Source organism: Orcinus orca, chromosome 13 (assembly GCF_937001465.1).
Source record: "Orcinus orca chromosome 13, mOrcOrc1.1, whole genome shotgun sequence".
Lineage (NCBI taxonomy): Eukaryota > Metazoa > Chordata > Mammalia > Artiodactyla > Delphinidae > Orcinus > Orcinus orca.
Genome location: NC_064571.1, coordinates 60,199,948 through 60,215,640, shown reverse-complemented (window position 1 = coordinate 60,215,640; position 15,693 = coordinate 60,199,948). Strand labels below are relative to the sequence as shown.

General features: G+C 44.0%; 1 protein-coding gene and 1 long non-coding RNA gene across 7 annotated transcripts in view; one reads left to right on the top strand and one right to left on the bottom strand.

The window, feature by feature from the left end:
- The window catches only part of MAP4K3 (mitogen-activated protein kinase kinase kinase kinase 3), a 189,864-nt gene extending 174,943 nt beyond the window's left edge, over positions 1-14,921 (bottom strand). For all 4 annotated transcript variants that reach the window (XM_049695821.1, XM_004265028.3, XM_049695822.1 and 1 more), the window contains exon 1: positions 14,644-14,921. In XM_049695821.1, coding sequence (XP_049551778.1) covers positions 14,644-14,739 — 96 coding nt within the window. In that variant the 5' untranslated portion in view covers positions 14,740-14,921. The remainder of the gene's footprint in view (positions 1-14,643) is intronic.
- Positions 14,922-15,106: 185 nt separating this feature from the next.
- LOC125960792 (uncharacterized) overlaps positions 15,107-15,693 on the top strand; it is a 143,838-nt gene continuing 143,251 nt past the window's right edge. For all 3 annotated transcript variants that reach the window (XR_007470801.1, XR_007470800.1, XR_007470802.1), the window contains exon 1: positions 15,107-15,385. This is a non-coding gene — a long non-coding RNA (uncharacterized LOC125960792). The remainder of the gene's footprint in view (positions 15,386-15,693) is intronic.

The window sequence follows — 15,693 nt, the reverse complement described above, 5'->3', positions numbered from 1 at the left end:
TATAGTATCATGTCATCTGCAAACAGTGACAGCTTTACTTCTTCATTTCCTATTTGGATTCCTTTTATTGCTTTTTCTTCTCTGATTGCTGTGCCTAAAACTTCCAAAACTATGTTGAATAACAGAGGGCAACCTTGTCTTGTTCTTAATCTTAGTGGAAATAGTTTCAGTTTTTCACCACTGAGGAGAATGTTGGCTGTGGGTTTGTCATATATGGTCTTTATTATGTTGAGGAAAGTTCCCTCTACGCCTATTTTCTGCAGGCTTTTTATCATAACTGGGTGTTGAATTTTGTCAAAAGCTTTCTGTGCATCTACTGAGATGATCATATGGTTTTTCTCCTTCAATTTCTTAATATGGTGTATCACGTTGATTGATTTGTATATATTGAAAAATCCTTGTATTCCTGAAATAAACCTCATTTGATCATGGTGTATGATCCTTTCAATGTGCTGTTGGATTCTGTTTGCTAGTATTTTGTTGAGGATTTTTGCATCTATGTTCATCAGTGATATTGGCCTGTAGTTTTCTTTCTTTTTGACATCTTTGTCTGGTTTTGGTATCAGGGTGATGGTGGCCTCGTAGAATGAGTTTGGGAGTGTTCCTCCCTCTGCTATATTTTGGAAGAGTTTGAGAAGGATAGGTGTTATCTCTTCTCTAAATGTTTGATAAAATTTGCCTCTGAAGCCATCTGGTCCTGGGCTTTTGTTTGTTGGAAGATTTTTAACCACAGTTTCAATTTCAGTGCTTCTGATTGTTCTGTTCATATTTTCTATTTCTTCCTGGTTCAGTGTTGGCAGGTTGTGCATTTCTAAGAATTTGTCCATTTCTTCCAGGTTGTCCATTTTATTGGCATAGAGTTGCCTGTAGTAATCTCTCAAATCCTTTGTATTTCTGCAGTGTCAGTTGTTACTTCTCCTTTTTCATTTCTAATTTTATTGATTTGAGTCTTCTCCGTTTTTTTCTTGATGAGTCTGGCTAATGGTTTATCAATTTTGTTTATCTTCTCAAAGAACCAGCTTTTAGTTTTATTGATCTTTGTTATTGTTTCCTTCATTTCTTTTTCATTTATTTCTGATCTGATCTTTATGATTTCTTTCCTTCTGCTAACTTTGGGGTTTTTTTGTTCTTCTTTCTCTAATTGCTTTAGGTGCAAGGTTAGGTTGTTTATTCGAGATGTTTCCTGTTTCTTAAGGTAGTATTGTATTGCTATAAACTTTGCTCTTAGAACTGCATTTGCTGCATCCCATAGGTTTTGGGTCATCATGTCTCCATTGTCATTTGTTTCCAGGTATTTTTTGATTTCCTCTTTGATTTCTTCAGTGATCACTTCGTTATTAAATAGTGTATTGTTTAGCCTCCATGTGTTTGTATTTTTTACAGAGCTTTTCCTGTAATTAATATCTAGTCTCATAGCGTTGTGGTCAGAAAAGATACTTGATACAATTACAATTTTCTTAAATTTACCAAGGCTTGATTTGTGACCCAAGATATAATCTATCCTGGAGAATGTTCCATGCGCACTCGAGAAAAACGTGTATTCTGTTGGTTTTGGATGGAATGTCCTATAAATATCAATTAAGTGCATCTTGTTTAATGTATCATTTAAAGCTTGTGTTTCCTTATTTTCATTTTGGATGACCTGTCCATTGGTGAAAGTGGGGTGTTAAAGTCCCCTACTATGATTGTGTTACTGTTGATTTCCCCTTTTATGGCTGTTACTATTTGCCGTATGTATTGAGGTGCTCCTATGTTGAGTGCATAAATATTTACAATTGTTATATCTTCTTCTTAGATTGATCCCTTGATCATTATGTAGTGTCCTTCTTTGTCCCTTCTAATAGTCTTTATTTTAAACTCTATCTTGTCTGATATGAGAATTGCAACTCCAGCTTTCTTTTGATTTCCATTTCCATGGAATATCTTTTTCCATCCCCTCACTTTCAGTCTGTATGTTTCCCTAGGTCTGAAGTGGGCCTCTTGTAGATAGCATATATATGGGTCTTGTTTCTGTGTCCATTCAGCCAGTCTGTGTCTTTTGGTGGGTGCATTTAATCCATTTACATTTAAGGTAATTTTTGATATGTATGTTCCTATTCCCATTTTCTTAATTGTTTTGGGTTTGTTATTGTAGGTCTTTTCCTGCTTTTGTGTTTCTTGCCTAGAGAAGTTCCTTTAGCATTTGTTGTAAAGCTGGTTTGGTGGTGCTGAACTCTCTCAGCCTTTGCTTGTCTGTAAAGGTTTTAATTTCTCCATCAAATCTGAATGAGATCCTTGCTGGGTAGAGTAATCTTGGTTGTAGGTTGTTCTCCTTCATCACTTTAAATATGTCCTGCCACTCCCTTCTGGCTTGCAGACTTTCTGCTGAAATATCAGCTGTTAACCTTATGGGGATTCCTTTGTATGTTATTTGTTGTTTTTCCCTTGCTGCTTTTTTTTTTTTTTTTTTTTTTTTTTTTGCAGTACACGGGCCTCTCACTGTTGTGGCCTCTCCCATTGCGGAGCACAGGCTCCGGACGCACAGGCTCAGCGGCCATGGCTCACGGGCCCAGCCGCTCCGCGGCATGTGGGATCTTCTTGGACCAGGGCACGAACCTGCATCCTCTGCATCGGCAGGCAGACTCTCAACCACTGTGCCACCAGGGAAGCCCTCCCTTGCTGCTTTTAATATGTTTCCTTTGTATTTAATTTTTGATAGTTTAATATGTGTCTTGGCATGTTTCTCCTTGGATTTATCCTGTATGGGGCTCTCTGTGCTTCCTGGACTCAATTAATTCCTTTCCCATATTAGGGAAGTTTTCAACTAAAATCTCTTCAAATATTTTCTCAGTCCCTTTCTTTTTCTCTTCTTCTTCTGGGACCCCTAAAATTCGAATGTTGGTGCGTTTAATGTTGTCCCAGAGGTCTCCGAGACTGTCCTCAGTTCTTTGCATTCTTTTTTCTTTATTCTGCTCTGCAGTAGGTATTTCCACTATTTTATCTTCCAGGTCACTTATCCGTTCTTCTGCCTCAGTTATTCTGCTATTGATCCCTTCTAGAGTATTTTGGGGTTTTGTTTGTTTGTTTGTTTTTGCACAGGCCTCTCACTGCTGTGGCCTCTCCCATTGCGGAGCACAGGCTCCGGATGCGCAGGCTCAGCGGCCATGGCTCACGGGCCCAGCCGCTCCGCGGCATGTGGGATCTTCCCGGACCAGGACACGAACCCCTGTCTCCTGCATCAGCAGGCGGACTCTCAACCACTGCGCCACCAGGGAAGCTCAAGAGTATTTTTAATTTCATTTATTGTGTTGTTCATCGTTGCTTGTTTCCTCTTTAGTTCTTCTAGGTCCTTTTTAAATGTTTCTTGCATTTTCTCTATTCTATTTCCAAGATTTTGGATCATCTTTACTATCATTACTCTGAATTCTTTTTCAGGTAGACTGCCTATTTCCTCTTCATTTGTTAGGTCTGGTGGGTTTTTATCTTGCTCCTTCATCTGCTGTGTGTTTTTCTGTCTTCTCATTTTGCTTATCTTACTGTGTTTGGGGTCTCATTTTCCCAGGCAGCAGGTTCGTAGTTCCCGTTGTTTTTGGTGTCTGTCCCCAGTGGCTAAGGTTGGTTCAGTGGGTTGTGTAGGCTTCCTGGTGGAGGGGACTAGTGCCTGTGTTCTGGTGGATGAGGCTGGATCTTGTCTTTCTGGTGGGCAGGTCCACGTCTGGTGGTGTGTTTTGGGGTGTCTGTGGACTTACTATGATTTTAGGCAGCCTCTCTGCTAATGGACGGGGCTGTGTTCCTGTCTTGCTAGTTGTTTGGCATAGGGTGTCCAGCACTGTAGCTTGCTGGTCATTGAGTGGAGCTGGGTCTTGTTGTTGAGATGGAGATCTCTGGGAGATATTCGCTGTTTGATATTACATGGAGCTGGGAAGTCTCTTGTGGACCAGTGTCCTGAAGTTGGCTCTCCCACCTCAGAGGCACAGCCCTGACGCCTGGCTGGAGCACCAAGAGCCTTTCATCCACAAGGCTCAGAATAAAAGGGAGAAAAAAAAAGAAAGCAAGAAAGCAAGAAAGCGAAGGAAGGGAGGGAGGGAGGGAGGGAGGGAGGGAGGAAGGAAGGGAGGAAGGAAAGAGGATAAAATAAAATAGGATAAAATAAAATAAAGTTATTAAAATAAAAAATAATTATTAAGAAAAAAATTTTGAAAGAAAAAAACGGACGGACAGAACCCTAGGACAAATGGTGAAAGCAAAGCTATACAGACAAAATCTCACACAGAAGCATACACATACTCACAAAGAGAGGAAAAGGGGAAAAAATAATATATCTTGCTCCCAGAGTCCCCCTCCTCAATTTGGGATGATTCGTTCTCTATTCAGGTATTCCACAGATGCAGGGTACATCAAGTTGATTGTGGAGTTTTAATCTGCTGCTTTTGAGGCTGCTGGGAGCTATTTCCCTTTCTCTTCTTTGTTCACACAGTTCCCAGGGTTCAGCTTTGGATTTGACCCCGCCTCTGCGTGTAGGTCGCCAGAGGGCGTCTGTTCTTCGCTCAGACAGGACGGGGTTAAAGGAACAGCTGATTTGGCGGCTCTGGCGCACTCAGGCCGGGGGGAGGGAGGGGTACAGATGCAGGGCGAGCCTGTGGCTTCAGAGGCCGTCGTGACGTTGCACCAGCCTGAGGTGCAACGTGCGTTCTCCCGGGAAAGTTGTCCCTGGATCCCGGGACCCTGGCAGTGGCGGGCTGCACAGCCTCCCCGGAAGGGGGGTGTGGATAGTGACCTGTGCTCGCACACAGGCTTCTTGTTGGTGGCAGCAGCAGCCTTAGTGTCTCATGCCCGTCTCTGTGGTCCGCGCTTTTAGCCGCGGCTCACACCCGTCTCTGGAGCTCCTTTAAGCAGTGCTCTTAATCCCCTCTCCTCATGCCCCAGGAAACAAAGAGGCAAGAAAAAGTCTCTTGCCTGTTCGGCAGCTCCAAACTTTTTCCCAGACTCCCTCCCGGCTAGCCGTGGCGCACTAACCCCTTCAGGCTGTGTTCACGCCGCCAACCCCAGTCCTCTCCCTGCGCTCCGACCAAAGCCTGAGCCTCAACTCCCTGCTCCCAACCGCCCCAGCGGCTGAGCAGACAAGACTCTTGGGCTGGTGAGTGCTGGTCAGCACCGATCCTCTGTGTGGGAATCTCTCCGCTTTGCCCTCCGCACCCCTGTTGCTGCGCTCTCCTCCGTGGCTCCGAAGCTTCTCCCCCGCCACCCCATCTCTCCCCCAGTGAAGGGGCTTCCTAGTGTGTGGAAACCTTTCCTCCTTCACAGCTCCCTCCCACTGGTGCAGGTCCCTTCCCTATTCTTTTGTCTCTGTTTTTCCTTTTTTCTTTTGCCCTACCCAGGTACGTGGGGAGTTTCTTGCCTTTCGGTAGGTCTGAGGTCTTCTGCCAGCGTTCAATGGGTGTTCTATAGGAGCAGTTCCACGTGTAGATGTATTTCTGATGTATCTGTGGGGAGGAAGGTGATCTTCGCATCTTAGTCTTCGGCCATCTTCTCTCTCTTACTCTTCCGCCATCTTCTCTCTGCAACTAACTTTTTTTTTTTTTTTTTTTTTTGCAGTACACGGGTCTCTCACTGTTGTGGCCTCTCCCACTGCAGAGCACAGGCTCCGGATGTGCAGGGTCAGCAGCCATGGCTCACAGGCCTAGCCGCTCCGTGGCATGTGGGACCTTCCCGGACCGGGGCACGAACCCGTGTCCCCTGCATCGGCAGGCGGACTCTCAACCACTGTGCCACCAGGGAAGCCCTGCAACTAACTTTTAATTGTCAAGTTGTGGAGATGTAGAAGAGGAAAATACCCACAATTACCTGAAAAGGCTATTAAAATATTCTCCTTTTCCAAATAAATACATGTGAGAGACCAGATTTTCTTCACATGTCAACCGAAACAAAATATCCCAATAGGATGAATGAAGAAACACATCTGAGAAACAGCTGTCTTCTATTTAACCAAATATTAAAGACATTTGCAAAATGTACAACAATCCCACTCCCTTCACTCAATTTTTGTTTGGAAAATAGTTATTTTTCATGAAAATGTCATTTATGTTAACATGTAATAGGTTTATTTTTCTTTTTAATAAATTAATATTTTAAAAAATTCCTCAGGTATAATTGCTAATATAGTCAATAGTAATAGATATAATTAACATAAACAACTTTGGTGTTCTCAATAATTTTTAAGAGTACAAAAGGATTCTGAAACAGACTCTATTTTACAGATATTTCTGTCCTTCCTCTCTGATCCACTCTCATTACGATTGCCAGAATAATCCTGGGCACTTTCAACATTATTACTTCTTGCACAAAAGCCTTAGTGTTCCCAACATCCTGTCACTTCCTATCTACACAATTTTACCTGGCTTTCAAGAACTTTATAAATTGGCCCTGCCTTATCTAGCAAATTTTACTTCTCCATGCTCCCCAACACAAGTCTCCATGTTACTTAATCCTCCCTTTCAGTCTCTAACCCTTTACTCCTGTGGTTAAATGCTCACCTGGAAAGCACCCCCAGCCCCTATTCCCTCCTCTGCTTTCCTCCTCTCTCTCTGCCTCCTCCAATCTAAACTTTCTCATCGTAAGGGCCCAGAGAGCAAAAAGGACAATGCCTTGAATGTCAGGCTTAAACTACCAATGGAGTATAAGCTTTAAAAATTTTGAATCAGTATACTGTATACCTGTAACTTACATAATATTGTACAGAAACTATACTTCAATTTAAAAAAAAAGGTGTGTACTTTAGTTTATAGGCAATGAAGAGAAGATTCTTTGAGCAGAAGGTGGATGATTTATACAGAAAGAATGTTCTTACCATCTCAAGTTTCTAAGAAGAGTTTAAACAAACTAAATAAATGTCTTCTTTGGACATACCTAAATTTACGGTCAAATCTAAGATTTTTCCAATAGACTTTAAGGACTAAGGGAGGTGATACACTGTCACATTAGGAATCCAAACCTAAAATCTCAGGTCAAGGCAACTGGAACTCTGAAACATGGCATCTTCCAGAACCAAAAAAACTGTAAAAAACAAAAGTGGAAAACAAACATGATTTCATCTCTCAAATCTAAGGCCTTTTGGTATTGGTGAACAAAGTCCTCTTCCTGATTAGAAGTCCAATTTAATCATATTTTCGAAAAACAAAAACCAGTATGTAATAGCTATATATATTCACTAGTCACTAAATGTCTTTACTTTAAAATGACAGAGTATTCTCATATGCATGTAAGTTAAGAACATTGCTTATTATGCAGAAGATACATTAAACCTACTGATTTAGTTTAGGCCTAATAATAAACCACAATGTTTAATTCATTCTATACCCACTATGGCCAGAGATCTAGGTCAAGCCCAATGTCATCTCCACTTTAAAACCTGCTATGATTTCTCCCAACCAGAAATAATGATCTCCTTCCTCTAAACTTAGGTAGTAGCACACGGTTTGTTCCTCTCATGCCAGTTCATTCATTTATTCCACAAATATCTACTGAGAGTCTAAATATGTGTTAGGCACTTTTCTATGTTCTGGGGATACAGCCATGAACAAAACAAAACCACCAGCTTCCCGGACTTACACTCTAGTGGGAAAAGAAAGGCAATAAACAAATAAATATAAGGTGATACATGCCACAGTGAAAATTAGGGAGAGTAGGAGGCAAAGCTGAATTTTTTATAAAGCTAATAAAACTTACAGTTCAGGCCTCCTCACTTCCCCGGGGCCTCTATGAGTGCTGAAAGTTACTGGGACACGTAGAATGTTTCTGGTGGGGAAGAGAAGTCCAGTGGAAGCACTACATGATAGCATTTTTGATCAAATGCCTAAAGAGGCCTCAGAAGAAAGGGACCTGACTCTAAGGTTACAGCATTTTGTTGGGACATGTTTTCTAACTCCAAATAATTATTCACTTTCACACCAAACTTTTTATTCTAATTTATTTGTTTTCTCAATGAGGGTACCCAAATTACTGTATAAAGTTCAGGGCCTACAAAATCTGGATCCATCCCTGGTAAAGACAGAAGTGGGGAGGAGCTGTTTTTTATAGGATGATAAGGAACAGGCACATTAAAAGGTGACATTTGAGCTGAGACCTGAGGGAAATGAAGAAACAAACCATACAGATATCGGGGGGGCGGGGTTATGAGCACAGACAGCAAGTGTAAAACCACTGAGGCAGCAGCACGAGGAGCAGAGTAGGTCAGGAAGACAGGAGCAGGAGAAATACATAATAATAAACAGTATTACCGACAATTAACAGTTACTGAGTATTATGTGACAGGCACTGTCCCAAGTACTTTTTTTAAAATATTTATTTATTTATTTTGGCTGTGCCAGGTCTTAGTTGTGGCACGCGGGCTTCTTAGTTGCAGCATGCAGACTCTTAGTTGCAGCACGCGTGCAGGATGTAGTTCTCTGACCAGGGATCAAACCCAGGTCCGCTGCATTGGGAGTGCAGAGTCTTACCCACTGGACCACCAGGGAAGTCCCCCAAGTACTTTTCTAAGCATCTCCATTTTACAACTGAGGAAACTGAGGCACAGAGAGAAGGATTAGGTAATTGGCTAGTGGGTGGTGAAACTAGGCAGTCTGCCTCCAGAACCTGCTCTTAAATCACACTGCTGAATATATACTACCAAATGTAAAATAGATAGCTACTGGGAAGCAGCCGCATAGCACAGGGAGATCAGCTCCGTGCTCTGTGACCACCTTAGAGCGGTGGGATAGGGAGGGTGGGAGGGAGACTCAAGAGGGAGGAGATATGGGGATATATGTATATGTATACGTGATTCACTTTGTTATAAAGCAGAAACTAACACACCATTGTAAAGCAATTATACTGCAATAAAGATGTTAAAAAAAAAATCACTGTGCTGTGCTACAGAGAAGTCGGTTGTCTAGATTATGGAGTGTCAAGACAATCTCTCAGCCAGTAGGAGATTTAATGTGCTAGAAAAGAGGAAATCAACACAGTTTTGATCTCAAACAATGATAGCTAAAAGTAGGTTTACAATTTATGTCCCTGTAAATAAAGTACCAAGTCTTGTCATTTTTCCTACTCCACACACAGTCCCTAGGACCTTTCCTTTCATATTACAGCTATTCAGTGTAGGATGAATGTTAAATGGACTCTCATGAGAGAATGACTAACTACTCACTCTCAATACAAAATAATTAGATGTTGTTTCACAAGTAAATATACATACAAATCAAATCTTGGAGGTAAGTACCTCCTTTAGGGAATCAGATCCATATCAAAGTCAGGTAAGCTGTTTGTATCTACAGAAATTATCCCACAATCTGTTCCACTGTCATTTTCCACCTAAAATATCTACTGATACGAGAAAACTCTACCTTAATTTACCTTAAATACTCAATCATTCTGAAGTTAGGACCACTTCCTCTGGTCCCTCTAGACTTTGTCCTCCATGAAAGTAAAAATGGGCATAATCCGGATACACGTTTTATTTTCCTTCAGCTGTTCTTTTCTAAATGCTTAAGGTCTTCATGTCCCTCATAGGAGGCGAGGTTTCAGAACTGAGTTTTCCAGAAAAGTTCTTATAAATCCTGACTATAATGAAAGAATTAGTGTTTGATGATATTAATCGGAATACCATGAGAGACGCAGAGTTACAAACAAGTCAACATATAATTCACTAAATACTTGAACATACAAATTAATTTCCTGATTTCACTGTCCAACCTTCAATTTTTCTCCTGTCAGCTTTCAGAGTCTCTCTACATAGATCACCATGTGAGTGCTACCTTGGAGCTTAGCCACATTACAGCCTCTGCTTCAGAGGGAATGGCTTCCAAACACACACAGATAAAATCAATATCAACATTTCCAAAGCATGTTCTGCAAGACACCAGTTCTAAGGACAAGCAATCGGTATTACAGAGAAGAATCCCATCATCAAGTAACTTTGGAGTTTGCTGGGTTAAGCAAAGTTTACCAGGTTTCTTTACCATAGGACTCCTCGGCCTCTGATACACTCATAGTACTGCTTTCCCTGGAGCATCCTGGTCACAGTTTTTTGTTTGTTTGCTTGTTTGGCTGCATCCCACAGCATGCAGGATCTTCTTAGTTCCCCGACCAGGGATCGAACCCGTGCCCCCGGCAGTGGAAGTGCAGAGTTCTAACCACTGGACTGCCGGGGAAGCCCCCTGGTCACAGTTTGGAAAATGCTTATGAAGTCCAGTCTGGAAGTAAAAGATGATTCCAAGGCTTCAAGCCTTAACAAACTGACACTACTGGGGCTTTTGACCTTGTCTCCATTTGTCAGCTGGAGATAATGGGCTAGAACTCAGAAGGCACAAGCTGGAGGCATCTGGGAGTCATTCACAGGGACAAAGCTAACTCCACAAGACCAGATGAGATACTCCCTGAGAAACACATGAAGACCAGTACTTCAAAACAACCCTGCCTTACCCTACCTCTAGCTTTAGTATCGTCTCTCTAGCAATAAATCTAGAAAAACATCCGTAAATGAAGACTCTAAGGGTAGGAATAATACAAATTAAACTGGAAAACTGCCTGAGAAAAAAATAGCATAATGCATGTGAAAATCATACTAATGTTGATAAATGTTGATAATGTGATATGGTATACAAAGACCTAACTTCTCCAAGCTTCTCCAAGTAATCGCTTTCAAGTGACAAACCTATAGCTCATTCATTCTCTTCTTTTTTGGGATCATGGAACTCTTTGAGAATGTAATGAATACCAAAAGCCATCTCTCCAGAAAAACACACACACATACAACATTAAGCCTATAAATTTCCAAGGGTTTCGTGGGCCCCCTGCGGCTCAACCAGAGCCCTTTCTAGCTGTCAACTCCCAAGCCCCTGAGTAACTCCTGCTACAGATACTTCATCTGACAGACAAAGCCCAGAGTTACAGCACATTTAAAAGTGTGTAAGCCTTTTCTTTTTAAACTATATTTTCATGTACTTTAAGACAGTGCAGAGGAAATGTATATTTGCATTTTTTGGGCCTCAAAAAAATTAAAACGTATTTGTTGAGTGAAACAAGTCAACACCATAAACAGAAGGGCATATGATGGTAATAATATCTTCACGACAAAACAGCCCTGAGAGGCTAAGTGATTTTATAAGGCCAAAGAGCTAATAAATTCTAGATCTTCCACATCCTAGCTCAGTACTTTTTAACTAAACCACGCCACCTTAAATATAATAAGCATATTATTACACTGCATAGGATATAGTTTTCAAAATAAAAATCCCTTAAAACACCAACCTTTTAAGAATGACTATAAATAATTAGGCCTCTAACTTACTTACTTAATTGGACCATTCCATTTTTAGCACCTAAATACTGACAAATTAAGGAGCAAATTATATATACCGGCTTTTGAAAAAAATTCTTTAAGGCACTACTCTCTAATCAACACCATTTGTAAAAATAATGAAAATCGAAAACAGCAAAATACAAAAAAATCTGTTATCTTTATAGCATGAACATGATTATATACAGACAAAAATACAAATAGTTTAAGCTTTGGGTCATTCAGCAAACGGGATATGACGCCAAAAACCACACAGAGTTTCTCTGCTTTGGGCCCCTGATATTAGAAGAGTCTGGCAGGCAGGGATCAAGTATCTATTATCTGATGTCCACTTGGCAGACTCTACAAAAACAGTGAGGCCTGGCTGCACAGCAGGAGTTAGGTATTCTAACTACTACCTAAAGATCCACTCTAACTCGGAGTGTGGCTGCAACTAACATGCTAAACTAAGTGTGTGCCTCCGTTTCTCCACTGGAAATTCGATAATACATTATCTGCCCATATGCTGGTTAAGGACACAGTAGCTAGAGCAAACTGGTTCACATTTTGGCTTTGCCACCTACGAACTTTGGCAAGTTACTGTAACTTCCCTGTGCCTTAGTTTCTTCTGATGCAAAATGGAGTTAATAACAGCATCTCTTTCATTGGGCTATTGTAAGGACTGAGGTAATACATGGAGAAGTCTTCGAGCAGTGCCTGGCAAGTAATAAGCACTCTATAAATGTTAGTTTCCATTATCATTATTTTAAACAGATGACAAGATTAATCAACTTATACCTGCACTGCACTTAGATGTCCTTAGGAAATTACAGGCCTTAATTTTTTTATGTTTTAATCATGTGGCTTAACTACCAGCTGTTTTTTCTAAATATAGTAAATACATGGCCAATTATTCTTGTAAAGAACTGAAAAAGAACTTACTGTCTACACTGCCACCTAAGCCTGACACATTAGCAAAGTTTCAGTTAACTTTTCATCTCAATATAACCAGACTCCCTTTTTAAAAAAATTATTTATTTATTATTATTATTATTTTGTGGTTGTGTTGGGTCTTCGTTGCTGTGCGCAGGCTTTCTCTAGTTGTGGTGAGCGGGGGCTACTCTTTGTTGTGGTGCGCAGGCTTCGCATTGCGGTGGCTTCTCTTGTTGAGGAGCATGGGCTCTAGGCACGCGGGCTTCAGTAGTTGTGGTGCGCGGGCTTCAGTAGTTGTGGCTCGTGGGGTCAGCAGCTGTGGCTCACGGGTTCTAGAGCGCAGGCTTAGTAGTTGTGGCACATGGGCTTAGTTGCTCCCAGCATGTGGGATCTTCCCAGACCAGGGCTTGAACCTGTGTCCCCTGCATTGGCAGGTGGATTCTTAACCATTGTGCCATCAGGGAAGCCCTAACCAGACTCCCTTAACCAACTCTAAGCTACCTGGATTCACTCACTTCAACTTTCACAATCACTACAAATTCCAAGCACAATACCGTAATGGTTATGCTTACAGTGGCCTCCTAACTGCTCTTTACCTCTGCACCCCCATCTCCACTCCCCACACTGCAGTAGGTAAAGCTTGAAAGCTTGTAAAAATCCAAGTCTAATTTCACTCTCCTACTTAAAACCCTGCAATTGTTCCTTATTGTCCTAAAGAGAAGTCCCACCTCCTTACAAGACCAAAGAGGCCTGCATGATCTAGGGTCATCCTCCCTCTCCGGCTACTGAGGCCACATAGGCCTTCTTTCAAATCCTCACCCTGTTCTTTAGGGCCTCCAAGCCTGCACAGATCATGCTTCCTCTATCTGGCATAATTCCCTCTCCCCATTGCCTCTGACTCCCCAGCGGAGATGAAGTCCTCCTGTTATACACTCTCCTAACCCTAATCCTAATCCTCTCCTCTCGGCAGCACAAAAGAAAACTCAATAAAATAATTGTTTAAATGGTTGTTTAATGTTGTTCTTATCCAAAAAATATAAACAAGTAAGACTTGGGAACATGTCTCTCTTTTAGCGCTACAACCCAACTGCTTAGATAGATGCACAGTACCTTATACACAGTAGGTGTGTCACATAGGTGACAACATAGACACCTGTGTTGTCTATGGAGAAAAGTGGTGATATAACTGACGATGGAAAGCAAATCATCCACAAAACAAGACTAATGCAGAATACTGGCTGCACTGTATTAAATATCTAAGTTACCATATGCATTACAAGTGAAGTAAAAGTAAAAACCTACTGCTTAAAGGTGGGCAAAATAAAGTTAAGACTCAACTTTCCAAAGTAAAGTTAAGTTTCTTTGTGCATCCTCAGGTGTTATGTGAAACAGGCGGAGTTCCACTTCAGTTACCAGTAAGAAGATACACAACCAAATCAAGACTGCTGCCACATTTGGCACAAGCCTGCTCTTCTTGGCAGTCTCTGTGAGGCCAAGAGTTGAGCTGGCCAGAGGAGCATGATTTATCTGCCACATTTAGAAGTGGTCCCTCTACAACAGGAATGCTATGCTACTAATGGGCTTTGAATTCTAACCTTGCCAAACCAGTACCTTTCCTAAGTATTCAATTCACTTATATATATATATAAAAAAGCTGAATCCTATGTGTCACTGACAAAAACAAGTTTAATAAGGCATCACGGTCCAATTCGAGTTGGAGAAAAAGTTGCTCTTTCGAAAGAAAAAAAGAAGGAAAGACGGGAGGGAAAGGAGGGAAAGAAAGAAAGAAAGAAAGAAAAGAAAGAAAGGGAGAAAGGGAGGAAGGGAGGAAGGAAGAAAGAAGTCATGCTAACCAGATCTCTTTTACAAAAGAAAGTCATTACTTGGAAAATTAAAAGAAACTGGTATGCGGATGCTAGGAGGCTTAAGGTTGAGGGGCTGTCGATGGACGCTGCCCAGTGAAATGACTATCGCCGGGCCTGGTGGGCAGCAGATGCCAACCCACCGCGAACAATCCCAGGTCCGTGGAGAGCATGCAGGTTTGACATAAGCCAAACCCCTGATGTCCGGCTCGTCGCACTGACCCTGCCAATGCAACAAACGCGCAGACCCTCTCCGCGCGGTGAGGAGCGGAGTTGCCGCCGCCGTTCAGCGCTTCCCGGGAAACGCGCGTCCGGGGGAGGCTCAGGTAAGGACCCGGGGATCTCGGGATTAAACGTTTGGCCCTTTGTTCTCTGCACGGTCGCGGAGCCCTGGGCACCCGCCGCTCCTCCTCGCCCACCGCTCCCGGGCGCCAGCGTCTGCCGCCGACAGGCAGCGCGGACTCGGGCGCCCCGACTCGCCGGCGCCCCTCGCCCTCCCCGCGGCGGGTCAGCGCCCCACGGCCTCAGCGGCGCGCGGCCCCTCGCCCTCACCTTGTAGACGTCGCCGTAGGTGCCGCTGCCGATGCGCTGAATCAGCTCGAAGTCCTCCTGAGGGTTCCGGCGGGACAGATCGAAGCAGGGGTTCATGGCGGGCCCCGGGTGCCCCCAGCCTCCCTCCCGGGCAGGGGAGGGGGGGCGCTCAGGGGGCCACACGGAGAGTGGGAGCCGCGGCGGGCCCCCTGCTCCCCCGGCGGTCACAATCGCCCGGCTCCACGCTGCGGCCGCCGCCGCGGACGACGACGACCTGCCTAACCGTCCCCGCCCCCCGCAGCCCGCCGCGGCGCCGAACCCGGGTCACACCCACACGGAGCCGAGGACGCTCGCAGCCCCTCGCTCGGGGTGAAACTCCAACATGGCTTCCGCCTTCGCCGCTCCTCCCCCTCCCCTTACTCCGGCTCCTCCACCCTCCTCCCCTTTCCCGGCTCCCGCCCGACTGCGCAGCCGCGAGCCCGGAGGGAGCGCTCCCCGGACCCGCGCGCGGCCCTCCCCGTGCGCGCTCCGGCTCCCCGCGCTTGCCTGGCGAGGCCCGGTCCCCGGGCCCTATTCGGCCAAAACGGCCGCGGCTTCCCCGCGCTGGGGACCCGCGCGCGACCGCCGCTGTGCCGTGCCAGAAAAGGCTTGCCTGCCCCCCGGGACGACGGAGGGGGGGCAGGCAGAAAGGAGCTCCTATTCGCTTCTCATTTACCCAGCGACAAAGTCTGACGTCGCCGCATCAGGTCCCCATCCTAAGCAGGTAGTATAGTTTTAATTTGCAAGACGGCCCGTGTCCCGAACTTTTTTTTTAGAAGCAACTATACATAGGACACAGCCGAGTCCCACAGACTTTCTGGGATTGCGGGGAAGGGGTTGTTGTCCTGAGGAAATCCTCTGAAAAAAGTGAGCTGTGCTTGCTGCGACCCCTGACACTCGGGCCCTTTGAGTTGACCTGACAGGGTGCAAAAAAGGACAGGTCAGGAGGGCGGCCAGGGAGGCGTGTGGAGTGGGTAGGCCATGGGAAGCTCTGGAGGAAAAACACGCCAAACGGCCGCCAGCCCTTCCGCG